Here is a 19,916-nt window from a genome sequence, read left to right as displayed (position 1 = left end):
CTTGAGCCTTGGAAAGGGAGGTTGCAGTGAGCTGAGATTGCACTATCTCAATTAAAAAAAAAAAAAAAAGGCCGGGCGCAGTGGCTCACGCCTGTAATCCCAGCACTTTGGGAGGCCAAGGCAGGCGAATCACAAGGTCAAGAGACTGAGACCATCCTGGCCAACATGGTGAAACCCCGTCTCTACTAAAAATACAAAAATTAGGCCCGGTGCATTGGCTCACGCCTGTATTCCCAGCACTTAGGGAGGCCGAGGCGGGTGGATCACCTGAGGTCCGGAGTTTGAGACCAGCCTGATCAACATGGAAAAACCCCATTTCTACAAAAAATACAAAATTAGCCGGGCGTGGTAATCTCAGCTACTTGGGAGGCTGAGGCAGGAGAATCGCTTGAACCCAGGAAGAAGTTGTGGTGAGCCGAGATCGCGCCATTGCACCCCAGCCTGGGCAGCAAGAGCAAAACCCCATCTCAAAAAAACCCAAAAACCCCCAAACAAACAAAAAAACAACAAACAACACAACTGTGCTTCTTCTTTGGTGCTTTGTGAAAAGGAAAACAAAAAAACTGGCTGATTGTGATGGTTCATGCCTGTCATCCGGCACCTTGGGAAGCTGAAGTGGGAGGATCCCTTGGACCCAGGAGTTCAAGACCAGCTTGGGCAACACAGCAAGACCCTGTCTCTACAAAAAATAAAATAAAATAAATCGATAGAGGCAGGAGGGTTCCTGGAGGTTAGGAGCTCAAAACCAGCCTCGGGGACATAGTGAGATTCTAACTCTAAAAAAATTTAAAAACTACCTGGATGTGGTGGTGCGTGCCTGCCAATATGGAGGCTGAAACAGAAGGATTGCTTGAACGCAGGAGTTCAAGACTAGAATGAGCTATGAATGCACCACTGCACCCTGCAGCTTGGGCGACACAGCAAGACTCTGTCTCAGAAAAACAAAAAAGAAAAGAAAAGAGAAACAACAAGTAAGGAAAGAAAAAAAAGAAGGAAGAAAGGAGAGAAGGAACAAAAAAAGGAAGGAAGGACGGAACGAAAGAAGAAAGGAAGAGAAGGAAGGAAGGAGGGAAGGAGGGAAGGAGGGAAGGAAGGAAGGAAAGAAAAAGGCTGGGCGTGGTGGCTCACGCCGGTAATCCCTGCACTTTGGGAGGCCGAGGCAGGTGGATTATCTGAGGTCAGGAGTTCGATACCAGCCTGGCTAAAATGATGAAACCCCGTCTCTACTAAAAATACAAAAAATTAGCTGGGCGTGGTGGTGTGCGCCTGTAATCCCAGCTACTCAGGAGGCTGAGGCAGGAGAATCGCTTGAACCCGGGAGTCGGAGGTTGCAGTGAGCCGAGATCGCGTCACTGTACTCCAGCCTGGGCAACAAGAGCAAAACTCCGTCTAAAAAAAAAAAAAAAAGAAAAGAAAAAAGAAATAAAGAGAAAGAAAAAAAGACAATTTTAAGCCGAACACATGGCCTCCCAGAAAAAAGACTACATTTCCCACCAACCCTTGCAGCTGAGTATGGTCACGTGACACATTCTGACCAATAGCAGGAGTGGCTTGTAAACTCTTTTCCTGTTTTTCTCTTTCCTTCTTCCTATTGGCTGAAACGTGAATGGGATGGTGGACGCTTTGGACTATGAGGATTGAAGGCAATACTTTGGAGACAGCAAGGCAAAGCGTTAAAAAGAGCTTGAGCTCTCAACACCGCTGCTGAACAGATGCACCCCATCAGCAGGGACTTTCTACCTGGGAGGGTAATTGTTTCAATTATCTTCTTTTTCTTTCTTTTTTTTTTTTTGAGATGGAGTCTCGCTCTGTCGTCCAGGCTCGAGTGCAGTGGCGCGATCTAGGCGCATTGCAACCTCTGCCTCCCGGGGACAAGCGATTCTCCTACCTTAGCCTCCCGAGTAGCTGGGACTACAGGCGCGCCACCATGCCCAGCTAATTTGTGTATTTTTAGTAGAGACGGGGCTTCACCATGCTGGCCAGGCTGTTGTCTTAACTCCTGACATTGTGATCCGCCCTCCTCGGTCTCCCAAAGTGCTGGGATTACAGGCGTGAGCCACCGCTCCCGGCTGTTTGAGAAACATTAACAAGGCAGCAATCCCACTCCTGGGCATATACCCAAGAGATTTGAAAAGATAGACTCCGACGGGTGCGGTGACTCACGCCTCTAAGCCCAGCACTTTGGGAGGCTGAGGCGGGGAGATTACCTGAGTTCGGGAGTTCGAGACCAGCCTGACCAACACGGAGAAACCCCATCTCTCCTAAAAATACAGAATTAGCCGGCCCCAATCCCAGCTACTCGGGAGGCTGAGTCAGGAGAATCGCTTGAACCCAGGAGGTTGAAGTTGCAGTGAGCTGAGATTGTGCCACTACCCTCCAGCCTGGCGACAGAGCGAGACTCTGTCTAAACAAACAAACTCACACCACAGCAGGCCAAATGAACATCATGTTGGCATCTGTTCCCCAAGTCCTCCAAGTCCCATGGGGCAGTGCAAAGGGCCCAGGTGCAAGCTGCTCACACAGTGGGTTTCCAGTGCCCTAAGGTACCCTGAGCTGCGGGAACCTGCCGCTTTTTTTCAGCTGATTTCAGCCTCCTGCCCTTCCCACCTACAGTCTGTTCTCCCCAAAGCAGCCAGCAGAGGGCGTGTGTGAGCACCTGAGTCAAACCCTGTCCCTTCTCTGCCCACCGCCCTCTATGGCTCCCACCTTCCTCTGGATAAAAGCGCCAGTCTTCCCTGAGGCCCACAAGGCCGTGCACAACCTGCCCCATCACCTCCCTGCCGTCACCTTCACTAGAATGTCAGCCCCACCAGGTCTGTGTCCCCAGTCCCTCAGTTAATGCCTGGCAGAAACAAACTGCTCTATAAGTATGTGTGGAATGAATGAATACAACCTGTGTAGCAACTCTGAAATAGTTTCTGCATTTCATAATTTTAAACAATTATGTTCAGCGCTACTAAAGCACAGCACTGTTGACAATTGGGCTAGATAATTCTCTTGGGTGGGGCCATCTGGAGCAGGGTGCTGAACAGCACCCATTCTGCCAGGGCAAGCACAAATGTCCCCAGACATTGCCAGTGTCCCCTGGGGAGGCAGGATCGACCTTGGCTGAGACCGCCTGGGTTAGGGGATTCCACGGACCTCCAAGAGACTGTGTGTCTCTTGATTCTCTGCCCTGCTGAGGTCCCAGGAGGCTGCGCACATTGAAATTCACACCCTGAGTGGGGAGGGAGAGAGGAGGAGAATCCCGGGAGCTGGGGTCTCCTTGATATGTGCTGTTCACCCCATTGGGAGTTTATTCTCGTATCTCAATGTTTTTTCCAAATAATTGAGGCAGGATTTCAATTGCAACCTCAACATCATCAACATTTGGGGCCAGATCCTTCTCCGGGGTGGGGCAGTCCTGGGCACTTTAGGGCGCTAAGCAGCATCCCTGGCCTCCACCCACTCTATGCCAGGAGCACCCCAAGTCGTGAGAACCATGCATATCCCCAGACATTGCTAAGTGTCCCCTTGGAGCAGAATCCACACGGGAGGTTAGTCAGGTGCACGGGTTCCTGCCTGTAACACCAGCTGCTCAGGAGTCTGTGGCAGGGGAACCAGTTGAGCCTATAGTTCCAGACCAGCCTGGGCAACATCTTGTGGGGAAAAAAAATCCCCTGGGGCGCCTGGCACGGTGGCTCACGCCTGTAATCCCAGCATTTTGGGAGGCAGAGGCAGACAGATCACTGGAGGCCAGGAGTTCAAGACCAGCCTGGGCAACATGGCGAAACCCCATCTCTACTAGAAATTAGTCGGGCATGGTGGCGCGTGCCTTTAGTTCCAGCTACTTGGGAGGCTGAGGCAGGAGACTTGCCTGAGCTCAGGAGGTGGAGGTTGCAGTGAGCTGAGATTGTACCATTGCACTCCAACCTGGGACCCGTAGTGAGACTCTGTCTCAAAAAAAGAGAACACAGCAGTGAGGATGCACAAATGTCAGCCACCCACAAAGTGGACAAATCCTTCTAGGTAACGTTGAGTGCAAGAAGAGGCTGGATCCAGAAGAGGCTGTGCTGCACCATCAAGGTGTGAGAAGCTCAAAAATAGGCCACACAAAAAAATCTGTGTCAGGAGATAGGGTGGTTATCCTTGGCAGGGCAGAGGGTGTTTCTGGGGCCTGGTCACATTGTGTGTTGTTAGATCTTGGTGCTGCGTATTGGAGTGTTTTCAGTTTGTGAAAATCACGAGGCTTTATACATTCGATTCATGTTCTTTCTGTATATAGGTTACGCTTTATTTTTTATTTTTATTTTATTTTATTTTTTGAGACGGAGTCTCAGTCTGTCGCCCAGGCTGGAGTGCAGTGGCGCGATCTCGGCTCACTGCAAGCTCCGCCTCCTGGGCTCACACCATTCTCCTGCCTCAGCCTCCCGAGTAGCTGGGACTACAGGCGCCCACCACCACGCCTGGCTAAGTTTTTTGTATTTTTTAGTAGAGACGGGGTTTCACCGTGTTAGCCAGGATAGTCTCGATCTCCTGATCTCGTGATCCGCCCGCCTCGGCCTCCCAAAGTGCTGGGATTACAGGCGTGAGCCACCGCGCCCAGCTGCGTTATTTTAATATTATTATTATTTGGCCGGGCGGGGTGGCTCACGCCTGTAATCCCAGCACTTTGGGAGGCCAAGGCGGGCGGATCACGAGATCAGGAGATCGAGACTATCCTGGCTAACACGGTGAAACCCCATCTCTATTAAAAATACAAAAAATTAGCCGGGTGTGGTGGCGGGCGCCGGTAGTCCCAGCTACTCTGGAGGCTGAGGCAGGAGAATGGCGTGAACCCGGGAGGCAGAGCTTGCAGTGAGCTGAGATTGTGCCACTGCACTCCAGCCTGGGCGACAGAGCGAGATTCCGTCTCAAGAAAAAAAATAAAATAAAATCTCCTCCTCCATGATGCCCTCCCTGATTCCCCACGATAGATGTCAGTCCTCTCCTGTTTTTGTTTTTGTTTTTTCATTTTTATGAGACAAAGTCTCACTCTGTCACTCAGGCTGGAGTGCCGTAGCTCAATCTCAGCTCACTGCAACCTCTGCCTCCCGGGTTCAAGCGATTCTCCTGCCTCAGCCTCCCGGACTAACTGGGACTACAGCTGCACGCCACCACACCTGGCTAATTTTTGTATTTTTAGTAGAAACGAGGTTTCACCATGTTGGCCAGGCTGGTCTCGAACTCCTGACCTCAGGATATCCACCTGCCTCCGCCTCCCAAAGTGCTGGGATTACAGGCGTGAGTCACCACGCCCGGCCTTTCCTCCTCTATTATGCCCTCTCTTTACTCGGTCTCCCTCGCCCTCCTAGTGCAATTTGAGAGCTTCCATTTGTGCAGATATTTGATTGGCTATTTCCTCTCCAGCCCGCCATCTCCGGAGGGCAGGGATTTCTCTCTGAGTGTTTTAAAGCTGGGTCCCATGTTTGCTGAACACGCGAGTGCCAGGGTCTGAGGAATGTTAGGAACTGGGTTTTGGGAGAAGTTGAAAACCAGGGGAAAAACTGATGCTTGTGTTTGCAGGCAAGGTGGGTGTGGCCCAGTGGAAAGTCCCCTACCCCGGAGGCCCCCAGGGCAGCCAAAAAAACTAAGAAATGCAAAACAGGTGGCTGAAGGCTCTAATGCACGTCCCTAAGGTTGCATTGGGAGCCCTCAGCAGAAGGGGGAGTCTGGACAGACCGAGACCCTCAGTTTAAGCCTCAGTAATCTGGGGCTGCATAAATCCATATTCATCATAAAGGCTCTGCATAGCTATGTGGTCAGAAGTACCAGCTTTTGCTTAGAGCTCCTATTCCTTTTTTTTTTTTTTTTTTTTTTTTTAGTTTCTTTTCTTTTTTTTTTTTTTTGAAATGGAGTTTCGCTCTTGTTGCCCAGGCTGGAGTGCAATGACACAATCTCGGCTCACCGCAACCTCTGCCTCCCGGGTTCAAGCGATTTTCGTGTCTCAGCCTCCCGAGTAGCTGGGATTACAGGCATGTACCACCATGCCCAGCTAATTTTTGTGTTTTTAGTAGAGACGGGGTTTCACCATGTTGGCCAGGCGGGCCCCCCCCACCTTGGCCTCCCAAAGTGCTGAGATTACAGGCATGAGCCACTGCGCCCGGCCTTTTTTCTTTCTTTTCGGGGTGTGGAGTCTCCCACTATCACCCAGGCTGGAGTGCAGTGTCGTGATCTCTGCCCACTGGAACCTCGGCCTCCTGAGTTCAAGCAATTCTCCTGCCTCAGCCTCTTGAGTAGCTGGGACCACAGGCGCCCGCCACCACGCCCGGCTAATTTTTGTATTTTTAGTAGAGATGGGTTTCGTCATGTTGGCCAGGCTGGTCTCCAACTCCTGACCTCAAGTGATTCACCCACCTCCGCCTCCCAAAGTGCTGGGACTACGGGCGTGAGCCACTGCGCCTGTTCTTACTACACAGACTCACCAGGCCTTCCTGAACCCATTTGTTTAATCATCTAAAAGAGAAAATCCACTTTTTTTTTTGAGACAGAGTCTTGGTCTGTTGCCCAGGCTAGAGTGCAATGGCGCCATCTCGGCTCACTGCAACCTCCACCTCCCGGGTTCCAGCGATTCTCCTGCCTCAGCCTCCCGAGTAGCTGGAACTACAGGTGTCTGCTACCATGCCCAGCTAATTTTTGTATTTTTAGTAGAGACGGGGTTTCATCATATTGGCCAGGCTGGTCTCGAACTCCTGACCTCATGATCTGCCCGCCTTGGCCTCCCATAGTGCTGGGATTACAGGCGTGAGCCACCATGCCCGGCCTTTTTTTTTTTTTTTTTTTTTTTTTGAGACGGAGTCTCTGTCACCCAGGCTGGAGTGCAGTGGCGCAATCTCAGCTCATTGCCACCTCCACCTCCTAGGTTCAAGCGATTCTCGTGCTTCAGCCTCCCGAGTAGCTGGGATTACAGGCACGTGCCACCACACCCAGCTAATTTTTTTGTATTTTTAGTAGAGACAAGGTTTCACCATGTTGGCCAGGATGGTCTCAATCTCCTGAGCTCATGATCCGCCTGCCTCTGCCTCCCAAAGTGCTGGGATTACAGGCATAAACCACCGTGCCCGGCCTGTTTTCCCAAATCTGAAATGCATCTGGACAACAGTTGCAGGACCGGGCTCCTTCCCGATTAAACCACTACTTGAGTCGGATTTGGCTGCACCTTTACTAGCTCTGTGAACGTGGGCAAATGACTTAACTTATCTGAGTCTCCATTTTCTCAGGCGTAAAGGAGGCCACCTGAAGTCCAGGGTGTGGGTAGGTTAGCTGAAGTATTTGATTTAAAGGACCGTGAGGTCAGGTCCTAGTAAACGCTGAATAAACCGTTAAAAGACAGTGTTGGCCGGGCGCGGTGGCTCACACCTGTAATCCCAGCGCTTTGGGAGGCCAAGGCGGGCAGATCACGAGGTCAGGGGTTCAAGACCAGCCCGGCCAACATGGTGAAACCCCTGTCTCTACTAAAAATACAAAAAAATTACCCGGGCGTGGTGGCAGCCGCCTGTAATCCCAGCTATTCGTGAGGCTGAGGCAGGTGAATCGCTTGAATCGGATGGCGGAGGCTGCAGTGAGCTGAGACCGCACCACTGCACTCCAGCCTGGCAACAGAGCGAGACTTGGTCTCAAAAAAAAAAAAAAAAAAAAAAAAAAAAAAAAGGCAGTGTCCAGAGGCCTGCACTGGCGACTGTCGGTCAGCAGGGGCCGCTACTGCGGTCTCTGAGTCCTCCGGGCGCCGCAGCAGGCGCATGCGCAGCGGAGCTTCTCTGCAGAGGTGAATTTTTTTTATCGGTCCCCACCCTTTAGACGCAGCCTATATTTATTATTGTACTTGTTACAGCTGACCTGGTTGTGGCTGCTTGTGGTACTCCAGGATTCTGCTCTTCGTGGATGTGGGGATGACAGTGGGAGAGATCCTTCCCTGCCAACACCTGGCTCCATCCCTGCAGCTATGGGGTTGAAAATTCCCCTTTTTCCCTTAAGCTCTCCCCCTAGTTCTTTAAATTACATGATGTTAGAATTTTTCAATAAACAATCCATGCACTTGAGAAGAAACTCAACCCCTCTTTTATTAAGTTCCGGGATACCTGTGAACAGCACCCCCCCCTTTTTTTTTTTTTTTTGAGACAGAGTCTTAACTCTTAGTCGCACAGGCTGGAGTGCAATGCCGTGATCTCGGCTCACTGCAACCTCTGCCTCTCGGGTTCAAGCGGTTCTCCTGCCTCAGCCTCCAAAGTAGCTGGGATTTCAGGCGTTCACCACCACGCCGGGCTAATTTTTTAATTTTTAGTAAAGACGGGGTTTCTCCATATTGGGTAGGCTGGTCTCGAACTCCTGACTTTAGGTGATTTGCCTGCCTCGGCCTCCCAAAGTGCTGGGATTACAAGCGTGATCCATCGCAAGCAGCCTAACCCCTGTTTAATTTTTAAAATTTTTAAAAATTTTTTTGAGACGGAATCTCGCTCTGTCGCCAGGCTGGAGGGCAGTGGCGCGATCTCGGCTAACTGCAACCTCCGCCTCTCGCCTGACACCTCTTTTAATGAAAACCTTTCCATTACATCTCTGAAATGCTCCCACTTTGCAAGGAAAAAACGGCTGCGAAGCGCCCAATAGGAAACGCAACACGTAGCAGGTGCTCAGTGCATTTAAAAATTTTGAAGAATTTTATTATTAATAATGCGAAACCGACTACCCCTCTGCTAAAAACTCATGCCCCAAGTGGCGCATGCGCTTGACTTGTAACTTAACTTTAAAGGCGTCACAGGCACAGGTGTAGGTGGTTAGGGACCCCGGGCGCTCCCATCTGCTCCCTGCCGTGCCCTCTACCTTTCAGAGCCTCAATCCTTTCGGAAGATACTTTTCAGTTTTCCACTGGGTTAACTGGTGATAGCAAGAGCAATCATCCGTTAAATGAAACCCAAGGTTGAGACAGCGCTTTGTAAAGCAAAGTGTCCGAAGCATTCGTGAGGGGGAGGAGTGTACAGGTTTATTTTAGAGTCCAGGCTGGAATTTGCATTCCTTTTTGTGGATCCACACCTCCCCCTCTCCCAGCCCAGAAAAAGCACTGCAGTGGCTCTCCTGTTTCACAAAGTGAGTTTAAGGAAAGATGTACCGCAGGGGCTTCATTTGCACTGTGAGAACATCATTCATGCAAGAAATGCTGAGTACCTACTATGTGCTAAACAGCGGGTTGGGCTTTTCATAAGGGATAGAGTTACACAATTGAATGCCAATTCATGAGATATGAAATACATTCAACTGTTTCTTAGGGTCAGATTAGGACACAAATGCTAAACAGTCTTCCTGCGCCTCCCCCTGGAGAGGAAATGAAATAGAAAATGAAATTGTGCCAGTAAACCGCTTAGCCGGGTGCCTGGGACATGGCAAACCAGTCCTGAAATAAATAACTGTTTTATTAATAGCAATCTTAGCTAATTAAAATAGACAGCGTTTATTGAGCGTTGGGTATCAGGCACGGTCCTAATTCTTTTAGATGTCTTTAGTTCGTTTTACTCTCCCCCAAACAATAGGGTGGTATTGATCACCTCCGAGCAGGTGAAATTGAGTCACAGAGAAATCCTAGTAGCTGGTAGAAGAACACGCAGTGTGGTCAAGCTAGCAAGGTGTTTGGTCCACTGCTATATCTACAAAACCCCTAACAATGCCTGGTGTATAGATGCTCAGTATGCATTTGTGGGATCAGTGATTCCGATGCCTGCTTCTTATAAAGCTTTTTATTTAGAAATAATTACAGGTAAGGAGTTGCAAAAACAGTATAGTGGTCGCAAGTGTCCTTTTTCCCTCGGCTTCTCCCAGGGGTATCGTCTTACGTAACAATGTCCAAACAGGGAAATTGACTTGGGTATAATCCACAGACTCTATTCACCTTGTAAATTGGTTTTAATAGAAGTACTGGACAACTTGCAAGCTAATATCGTTGCTATGGTTCTCGTTCTCAGCTAAAACGGCGCTCTTTACTTTGTGCACCTGAACACTGCACACCGAGAGCGACCACCGCCCCCAAGATGCCCAGCTTCTCTTCTAGAGCGCCGCGCCGGCGCCGAATGGGTTAACGGGGGGCGGGGGGGGGAGACACGCCTCCGTGCGCTTGCGCGGCGTCCCTTCGCCCCGCCTCCGCAGCGCAGTCACATGACCCGCCCAACCGGCGTCCGCCTATAAAAAGCTGAGTGTTGACGTCAGCGTTCTCTTCCGCCGTCGTCGCCGCCATACTCGGCGCGACTCGCTTCTTTCGGTTCTACCTGGGAGAATCCACCGCCATCCGCCACCATGGTGAGTAACCCTGCCTCGCTGGTGCCCCGGAGCGGCGGCGGGGCCTCCGCGGGGCCTACGCTGCCTAGCCTGGGACGCTGGGGCCCCCCGTGCCAGGAGGAGACGTAGCGGCGGCGGGGCCGGAGGAGCCGGGGCTGGGGAAGCGGCCGCCGCCATGTCTGTGCGCCGCGCTGTTCACCGAGCCCCTTCTCCGCTTCCGAGGGCGCCGTAACCTTGCCCAGACCTGGCTGGAGCTGGGGTGTTAGCGGGGATGGGGGTGGGATATGATGATGTGGCAGGCGTAGTAATGGCGGGCACCGCGGTGGAAGCGGGGAGACAGGGAGGCGCCTTATGTAACCCGCGGGCCGCGAGTTTGAGATCGATTTTCTGCCGGGGGACTAGGGGCGGCAGGGAAATGGCAGAACGAGCAAAGCGACACCTGAAAGGCTCCTCTTTTCCTTCCAAATACCTTCTCCTGATGGTGTTAATTGTCGATCTTAGGCACTTGTCCTTTCTATGACTCCCAGATGTACAAAGACTCTTACTGAGACACGAGCTGTCGGCTTTTGGCAGTTAGGGCCGTTCCGGCTCCCCGTTATTTCCTGGGGTGGGTGGCCTTGTCTGATCCCCTTTGCCGAGGGGTGACCTTGCATTTTATGATGAAGCTTCTTGCTCGGGGAAGTTTGGGTGGCCCGGTGACAACGTGGAGGGGGCTTTAGGAGAGGGTTCATCCCTTGCGCGGTTGGCCTCAAGTGAGACTTTAGTATTTGTACCTGGTATCAAGGAAATCTGTTGCCACTCAGTTTTATTCTTGAGCACTTTTATTTCTGGGTTGTCAATTTTAAATGACACCTATTAACGGTGGTTCCTTGGAGATTGTGGGGTGGCTCTTAAGGGGTGTTAGGCTGGCAAGATTGGGTGGGCTTGGGGCACCCCAGCACCAACCCCCTCCTGGCCTTGGGCATGCTGGTTCGTTTGGACTGAACGCTCCGTGCCATGCTGTGTTCCTGGAAATCACGAGCTGGTCTGAGCCTCCCTGTCTTGCCCAGGTGAACTTCACGGTAGACCAGATCCGCGCCATTATGGACAAGAAGGCCAACATCCGCAACATGTCTGTCATCGCCCACGTGGACCATGGCAAGTCCACGCTGACAGACTCCCTGGTGTGCAAGGCGGGCATCATCGCCTCGGCCCGGGCCGGGGAGACACGCTTCACTGATACCCGGAAGGACGAGCAGGAGCGTTGCATCACCATCAAGTCAACGTGAGCTCCCTGTGCCCTCTGTACCCAGGCAGGGAGGTGCTGGCCTGGCAGCTGGAGGCCACTGGGCCAGGGTGCGCGGGGAGAGACTTGGCAACGTCTCTTTCTCCTGGTTTCTTAATTCATGGGAGAATGAGTGAGGTTCAGTCCAGGGAGACAGGATGGAGAGGCACAGGGATTGGGGGTACTGCGAGCTGGAAGGTTTTCTTGAGGAGGGGGCTTCACTCAGTGGTTCTCCCTCCCTGGGGGACTTGCCCCCACTTCTACAATATCTGGAGAGGTTTGGCTGTCACACCTGGGAGGGGAGGGTGTTCCTAGTGCTTGGGATGCTGGGAAGCTCCTGTGTTGCACTGGAAGGTGTTCATTCCATGTCAGTTTCTGGCCCCGATACGAGTAGGGGGAGTGCAGAGCACAGTGACCCCAACTGCTTTTTTTCCTGGGTTGGTACCATGGTGAGGGACTCTGGCTAAGGCTCTTCATTTCCCCTGGAGCAGGGGCAGAAGTGAGGAGGGAAGGGTTGGAGTCTTTGGAGGCTTTTGCTGTCCTGCTGGGTCTTTTAGTTGTTACTTTGAGTCAGGTGTGATGAATCTTGGGACCAAGTCGGTGGGGCAGGATGTTTGGTCAGGAGAGCTCTGAGGATCTGGCTATGGGGCTGGTACCAGGAGTTCCCTGTCGTGGGGGTGGCATGTCTCGGACAGAGGCAAAGGACAAGGGTGGGTTGGCTCTTGTGGGAGCCTCTCCAGGGATGAGTCATGGAGGGAGGAGCAGCCTGGCTTCTGACAGCATCCCAGACTCCCTGGGCCAGGTGTGTGGCTCCTGTCCCCCTGACGGGTCCCTCCCTCCATCAGTGCCATCTCCCTCTTCTACGAGCTCTCGGAGAATGACTTGAACTTCATCAAGCAGAGCAAGGATGGTGCCGGCTTCCTCATCAACCTCATTGACTCCCCCGGGCACGTCGATTTCTCCTCGGAGGTGACTGCTGCCCTCCGAGTCACCGATGGCGCATTGGTGGTGGTGGACTGCGTGTCAGGTAAGCAGTGGATCCCCCTGAGGCAGGGCCTGGAACCTGGGGCCATCCTTGCTTGAGGATGACAGCGCCGCCCTGTCCCCCGTGTCCCCAGGCGTGTGCGTGCAGACGGAGACAGTGCTGCGGCAGGCCATTGCCGAGCGCATCAAGCCTGTGCTGATGATGAACAAGATGGACCGCGCCCTGCTGGAGCTGCAGCTGGAGCCTGAGGAGCTCTACCAGACTTTCCAGCGCATCGTGGAGAACGTGAACGTCATCATCTCCACCTATGGCGAGGGCGAGAGCGGCCCCATGGGCAACATCATGGTACGGCCCTCCCTAGCTGGGTGGTGGGCTTGCCGCAGTGGGATCCGCAGGAGCCGGTGGGGAGTGGAGTTGAGCTGAGGGGGACTGGAAGTGTGTTTTTGCCAGGAACGTTGGGGTGACAGAGAAGGGGGCTGGAATGTTTTCATCCGACTTGATCCAGCTCTTGATCTTTGGGCAGCTGGAAGAGACGAGCTCAGGGAACGCTGCCCTGGGTGGCGGAGGGGCTGGCCCCCCTGTTGGTGATGACTGATCATTTCTTCACTTTGACCTGACGTCTACTGAAGAAATCCAGCGTCTGAGGCCTGTGCCCAAGGCTCCCAGCCCGTAGCTTCAGGCTCTGCGCAGGTTCCCTCACGGCTGCTTCTTGTTTCTCACACTTCCAGATCGATCCTGTCCTCGGTACCGTGGGCTTCGGGTCTGGCCTCCACGGGTGGGCCTTCACCCTGAAGCAGTTTGCCGAGATGTACGTGGCCAAGTTCGCCGCCAAGGGGGAGGGCCAGTTGGGGCCTGCCGAACGGGCCAAGAAAGTAGAGGACATGATGAAGAAGCTGTGGGGTGACAGGTGAGCCCCGCGGAATATGGTGGGGGATTCCTGACACCTGGGGGTAGTGGCAGCGACGTAGGGGCGTGGTGTGCTATTCACAGCGTGGCTCAAGCCCACCAGGCACCCCATAGAGTCTTGCCCAAGCATGTCCCCTTGGCGACCACCACCCCCCCAGTCATCCCCTGGAGACCCTAACTTGATTTGGCTTGGCCTCTTCTTGCCAGGTACTTTGACCCAGCCAACGGCAAGTTCAGCAAGTCAGCCACCAGCCCCGAAGGGAAGAAGCTGCCACGCACCTTCTGCCAGCTGATCCTGGACCCCATCTTCAAGGTGAGTGAGGGCTGCGCCAGGCACCCCGCCGATGCGACTATTGGCCCTCGGCCCTGTGGGCTCCGGCCGGTAGCCTGTCAGCTGACTGGGCCCATCTCCTTGTGGGGCAGATGTGAAATGGGAGGAGGCACAGCTCCTAACTGAGGTGGAGTCAGGGCTCCTCTCTTAAGATCTGGACTGCATAGCCAGAGCCTTGGGACCTCTCCTGCATTGAGGGGGTTGAATAACTTTGTGGCTTTGGTGACAGGTGGCGGTTCAGTGCTTTTAAGTCAGAACTTGGGTCCTTGTCTGAGTCAAAGTGGGCATTTTCCTCTGCTCCACCACGAGGTTTCCTCCAGCTCCCGATCCGCTCAGCTGGCTGGGCCCGTGGTAGGCAGGCCAGGCCTGCTCCTGCTCCCGTGCTGCGTACCCCTGCGCTGACCTGAGTCTCCCAAGCAGGAAGCAGTGCCAGGCTTCCTCCTGCTGTTCCCAAATGGGCTTTCTTGTTTCTTGGTGGGGAATGTAGGTGTTTGATGCGATCATGAATTTCAAGAAAGAGGAGACAGCAAAACTGATAGAGAAACTGGACATCAAACTGGACAGCGAGGACAAGGACAAAGAAGGCAAACCCCTGCTGAAGGTGCGGCCTGGGCCCAGCCCTCGGGGTGGAGGGAACACAGGCTGCTGCTTCCGGATGCTCTGACAGCCCAGGCCTGGGGGCTGAAGTCCTCAGCTGGGCAGGGACAGCTGCTGCCCCTTTCGCTTTAGACTCTGGGTGCTGCTGGAGACACATCCCAGCAGCCAGCCCCATCCGGGACAGGTGTGGGTGAGGGCCTTGGCAGGAGTGTGCATGGCCTTTGCCGCCTTCCAGAAGGGACTGTGCTTTGGAGAACGTTAGTCCTGACTTTGGCTTCCTTGGCTTCAAGAGAGGAAGCGTGTACGGGGCGGGGCCATCCTGGGCTCCCCAGGTGTCTTATGCGCCGCTCTCTGCCCCCGCAGGCTGTGATGCGCCGCTGGCTGCCCGCCGGAGACGCCTTGTTGCAGATGATCACCATCCACCTGCCCTCCCCTGTGACGGCCCAGAAGTACCGCTGCGAGCTCCTGTACGAGGGGCCCCCGGACGACGAGGCTGCCATGGGTACGTGGTCCCGGCGGCCGGGCCCTGAGTTGCAGCCGGATGACTTCCTGTTCCCCAAGGTTGTGGGTTGCAGGGTTCCAGAAGGCTGAGCTGCACTGGAATAAAGCTTGCGGGTTTTCTCTGTCCCTCAGGCATTAAAAGCTGTGACCCCAAAGGCCCTCTTATGATGTATATTTCCAAAATGGTGCCAACCTCCGACAAAGGTCGGTTCTACGCCTTTGGACGAGTCTTCTCGGGGCTGGTCTCCACTGGCCTGAAGGTCAGGATCATGGGGCCCAACTATACCCCTGGGAAGAAGGAGGACCTCTACCTGAAGCCAATCCAGAGGTGAGCAGCTGGGTGATGGGCAGGCCCCTTGGCACTGCTGCGGGCTCTGTCCTGCTCCAAGTCTTGGGCTCCTCAGTCAGGAGCTAGAAGTAAGGAGCATAGAAGGAATATAGGTGACACTTGTGCCAGCCACAACTTTTGTTCTTAGCCCAGTGAGGGCGTTCCTGGAGAAGCTCCAAGCCCCAGGGCACAGCAGACCCCCGCTCATCTGTGTCCCTGGGCACAGGTGGGTGGCGGCTGTCGACCCATACCCAGGGAGGAGGGCAGTGATTCCGAAGAGGATGTTTCCTGGCAGCCCCGACGCGGCAGTCAGGGCCTCGTGGAAGCCACCAGTCTGCCCTGGGACCTGGCAGGAGGGCCACCAACTCCGGGAGGGACCTGCCCTGGCCCTCCAGGGTCCAGCACAACCATCCCTGCGGCCTGCTGCCGCCTTCTGCTTCTTCCAGAACAATCTTGATGATGGGCCGCTACGTGGAGCCCATCGAGGATGTGCCTTGTGGGAACATTGTGGGCCTGGTGGGCGTGGACCAGTTCCTGGTGAAGACGGGCACCATCACCACCTTCGAGCATGCGCACAACATGCGGGTGATGAAGTTCAGCGTCAGCCCTGTTGTCAGAGTGGCCGTGGAGGCCAAGAACCCGGCTGACCTGCCCAAGCTGGTGGAGGGGCTGAAGCGGCTGGCCAAGTCCGACCCCATGGTGCAGGTGGGCACGGAGTGCACCTGCTGGGAGCAGACACCCTGAGGGGGGACGGCTTGTGTCCTGAGTTGTGGCTGTGTGGGTTGCTGTGGTTGTTGGATTGGGGTGACTGGTCATGAAAGGAGGGGTTCTTGGCTGTGGCCGTAAATGGAGACTCCCGCCCAGGCAGCCACCACCCTCTCCTAGGCTGCTCTGCGCGTGTTCACTGTAGCTTGTGGGACTTACATTTCTTCAGGAGTTTGTGCTGGTCCCAGTTTCCTGGCACCTTCCCTGAAATCTTGTTCTGGCGGGGTCCCTAGCTAAAGGGAAGCTGGGAGCCTGGTCCCGCCTGTTCCGAGCCGCCTACCCCTTTGGTGCTGACCCGCGTCCCTTTCAGTGCATCATCGAGGAGTCGGGAGAGCACATCATCGCGGGCGCCGGCGAGCTGCACCTGGAGATCTGCCTGAAGGACCTGGAGGAGGACCACGCCTGCATCCCCATCAAGGTGAGGCGCCAGTGACCAGCCGTCCCCACGCCCCACCCCCGACACCTGCCTTCTGCTTTAAAGCTGAGCTGTGCTAGGCTCTGCAGGCGCCTAGACTTGATCTTGGTCTTGGTCTCAGTTTCTTCAAATTTCTTCTTTGCAGTCTTCCACAGGCATGCGGGGCTGTTTTTTTGTTGTTGTTTTTCTGAGATAGTCTCGCTGTGTCATCCAGACTGGAGTGCAGTGGCGTGATCTCGGCTCGCTAGAACCTCCACCTCCTGGGTTCAAGCGATTCTCTTGCCTCACTCAGCTTCCTGAGTAACTGGGACTACAGGCGCCTGCTACCCCGCCCGGCTAATTTTTTTTTTTATTTTTAGTAGAGGCGGGGTTTCACTGTGTTAGTAAGTCAAGATGGTCTCGATCTCCTGACCTCCTGATCCCCCTGCCTCGGCCTCCCAAAGTGCTGGGATTACAGGTGTGAGCCACCATGCCTGGCCCAAGGCTATTTTTTTTTTTTTTTTTGAGACAAGAGTCTTGCTCTGTTGCTCAGGCTGGATGGAGTGCAATGGCGTGACCTTGGCTCACTGCAAGCTCTGCCTCCCAGGTTCACGCCGTTCTCCTGCCTCAGCCTCCCGAGTAGCTGGGACTTCAGGCGCCTGCCATCGTGCCCGGCTAATTTTTTGTATTTTTAGTAGAGACGGGGTTTCACCGTGTTAGCCAGGATGGTCTGGATCTCCTGACCTCGTGATCCACCTGCCTCGGCCCCCCAAAGTGCTGGGATTACAGGCGTCAGCCACCATGCCCGGCCTCCGGGGCAGTTTTTGAGTTACTCGAGACAGCTCATCCTGCTGTCTTCTGTCCACAAACACACAAATGCTCTGGAGGGGTGGGGACAGGCCTGCTCCAGACCTTGTTTCTTTCCTGTTAATGCTTAAAATTCCACAAGCCCGTGGTTTCTGCACCGGAGAGCTCAGTGGAGCCCCTGCTCCTTGTCCTTGTCTGGAGTGAGATGCGCTTGGCGCTGCAACACTGACTCCGTTTCGTTCTGATTGACATGGCTCTACCAGGCTGTATGAGGTCCGCCTTGCTAGGAAAAGCTTTTAAGGATGCCTCTGTGTGTAAGGTCACCTCTTTCTCCAGGCAAGAGTGGGACTTACCTCTTCTTTTTGCAGAAATCTGACCCGGTCGTCTCGTACCGCGAGACAGTCAGTGAAGAGTCGAACGTGCTCTGCCTCTCCAAGTCCCCCAACAAGCACAACCGGCTGTACATGAAGGCGCGGCCCTTCCCCGACGGCCTGGCCGAGGACATCGATAAAGGCGAGGTGTCCGCCCGTCAGGAGCTCAAGCAGCGGGCGCGCTACCTGGCCGAGAAGTACGAGTGGGACGTGGCTGAGGCCCGCAAGATCTGGTGCTTTGGGCCCGACGGCACCGGCCCCAACATCCTCACCGACATCACCAAGGGTGTGCAGTACCTCAACGAGATCAAGGACAGTGTGGTGGCCGGCTTCCAGTGGGCCACCAAGGAGGTGAGGCACGGCTCAGCATGTGCAGACCACACCCGTTTCCAGGCTCTAGAGGGACCTCATGGTCCTGCCTCCCGAGACAGAAACCCTAATGGGGCCAAGGCGGGCAAGGCCCCAGGTCCCCCTGGTGGAGACCTGCAGGACTTGGCAGGTGGAGGGCAAGCAGCCGAGGTGCGTCCGGCCCTTGACAGTGGCTCTCCCCCTCCCCCAGGGCGCGCTGTGTGAGGAGAACATGCGGGGTGTGCGCTTCGACGTCCATGACGTCACCCTGCACGCCGACGCCATCCACCGCGGAGGGGGCCAGATCATCCCCACAGCGCGGCGCTGCCTCTACGCCAGTGTGCTGACCGCCCAGCCACGCCTCATGGAGCCCATCTACCTTGTGGAGATCCAGGTGAGGTCTACCCGCCCACCGCTGACCCTGCCACCGTCCTGCCCAGCGGCCACTGACAGGTTTTCTTTCCCTTCTGGCAGTGTCCGGAGCAGGTGGTCGGTGGCATCTACGGGGTTTTGAACAGGAAGCGGGGCCACGTGTTCGAGGAGTCCCAGGTGGCCGGCACCCCCATGTTTGTTGTCAAGGCCTATCTGCCCGTCAACGAGTCCTTTGGTGAGTGCCTGCCCGGTGTGGCCTGCAGAGCCTGGCAGGCTGGTTTGGGGGACAGAAGCCCAGTTAAGCTTAGCAGGGTGTTAAAGGAGGCGTCCTGATGGGAGCAGGTGATGGATTTAGCAGGTGGCCCAGTTTCTGAGAGCTTGTGGACCCCCTAAATCACTGAATTCCTAGGGGAGGGGCTCTCCTATCCCCCGTGTGAGAAGGGCTCTGGGCCTGGAGCTCTGAAGGCCTACGCCCTGGGCCAGTAGAGCAGCCCAGCTGTAGCACAGGGTTGTCCCAAATGAGCATCGGCATGAGGCCCATGAGTGGCCTGCTAGGCCCTTCGTGAAGTGCTGGGCACCAGGCCGAGTGTCTGGTCTGCAGGGTGACTCAGGCTGAGGAACTAGCCTGAGCTCCTGATAGGACTTTCCTTCTGCCCTGCCACCTTCTTGATGACCCAGTGAGCGTCTCGCTTCCCTCTGCAGGCTTCACCGCTGACCTGAGGTCCAACACCGGCGGCCAGGCATTCCCCCAGTGTGTGTTTGACCACTGGCAGATCCTGCCCGGAGACCCCTTCGACAACAGCAGCCGCCCCAGCCAGGTGGTGGCGGAGACCCGCAAGCGCAAGGGCCTGAAAGAAGGCATCCCTGCCCTGGACAACTTCCTGGACAAATTGTAGGCGGCCCTTCCTGCAGCGCCTGCCGCCCCGGGGACTCGCAGCACCCACAGTACCACGTCCTCGAATTCTCAGACGACACATGGAGACTGTCCCGACACAGCGACGCTCCCCTGAGAGGTTTCTGGGGCCCGCTGCGTGCCATCACTCAACCATAACACTTGATGCCGTTTCTTTCGATATTTATTTCCAGAGTCCAGAGGCAGCAGACACGCCCTCTTAGTAGGGACTTACTGGGCCGGTCGGGGAGGGGGAGGCGGGATGGGACACCCAACACTTTTTCCATTTCTTCAGAGGGAAACTCAGATGTCCAAACTAATTTTAACAAACGCATTAAGAGGTTTATTTGGGTACATGGCCCGCAGTGGCTTTTGCCCCAGAAAGGGGAAAGGAACACGCGGGTAGATGATTTCTAGCAGGCAGGAAGTCCTGTACGGTGTCACCATGAGCACCTCCAGCTGTACTAGTGCCATTGGAATAATAAATTTGATAAGGTGGTGACTCTGTTCTGCATTTTTCACGGTGTCTTCGCAGGGGAGCCGGGCTGCCCAGTACTGGGCTCCCTGGAGCCTAGAAGGGGACCCGGGCCCTAGTTAGGTGCAGCCTGGGGCTGCCTCAGTGTTAGGTGGAATGTTCTGGAGTGGTGGGAATGCCCTACCCCTGTGTCATTCAGAGAAGCAGCTGCCAGCTGCGCGGGTCTGCAGAGCATTTGAAGTAGGATCAGTGCGGCAAGGAATTACGAGATGTCACTTTGAACGCATTTGGATGGCCCTGTG

The 19,916-nt window shown here is 54.8% G+C and overlaps 1 protein-coding gene and 1 non-coding gene across 2 annotated transcripts; both read left to right on the top strand.

The window, feature by feature from the left end:
- Nucleotides 1-1,568: 1,568 nt before the first annotated feature.
- On the top strand, nt 1,569-19,641 carry EEF2 (eukaryotic translation elongation factor 2). The gene is made up of 16 exons (XM_016934675.4): nt 1,569-1,748; nt 9,969-10,299; nt 11,328-11,542; nt 12,388-12,569; nt 12,661-12,872; nt 13,256-13,434; nt 13,641-13,746; nt 14,252-14,365; nt 14,725-14,863; nt 14,995-15,190; nt 15,637-15,895; nt 16,266-16,373; nt 17,525-17,878; nt 18,087-18,269; nt 18,350-18,482; nt 18,950-19,641. Exons 2-16 carry the CDS (start codon nt 10,297-10,299, stop codon nt 19,141-19,143), a joined length of 2,577 nt encoding a protein of 858 aa, XP_016790164.1. The 5' UTR covers nt 1,569-1,748; nt 9,969-10,296; the 3' UTR covers nt 19,144-19,641.
- Nucleotides 13,108-13,173, top strand: LOC112206495 (small nucleolar RNA SNORD37). The gene has a single exon (XR_002940855.2). It is a non-coding gene; the product is annotated as a small nucleolar RNA SNORD37 (small nucleolar RNA).
- Nucleotides 19,642-19,916: the final 275 nt, after the last annotated feature.

The sequence above is a fragment of the Pan troglodytes genome, chromosome 20 (assembly GCF_028858775.2).
Source record: "Pan troglodytes isolate AG18354 chromosome 20, NHGRI_mPanTro3-v2.0_pri, whole genome shotgun sequence".
NCBI lineage: Eukaryota > Metazoa > Chordata > Mammalia > Primates > Hominidae > Pan > Pan troglodytes.
Note: the sequence above shows the minus strand (reverse complement) of the source record. Positions and strands in the feature narration are given on the sequence as shown.

Bases quoted from the DNA above. Each gene is read 5' to 3' on its own strand.
- EEF2 (XM_016934675.4), top strand. The intron at 13,747-14,251 runs GTGAGTGAGGGC...TGGGGAATGTAG, and splicing joins TCCTGGACCCCATCTTCAAG to GTGTTTGATGCGATCATGAA. The intron at 18,270-18,349 runs GTGAGGTCTACC...CCCTTCTGGCAG, and splicing joins TCTACCTTGTGGAGATCCAG to TGTCCGGAGCAGGTGGTCGG.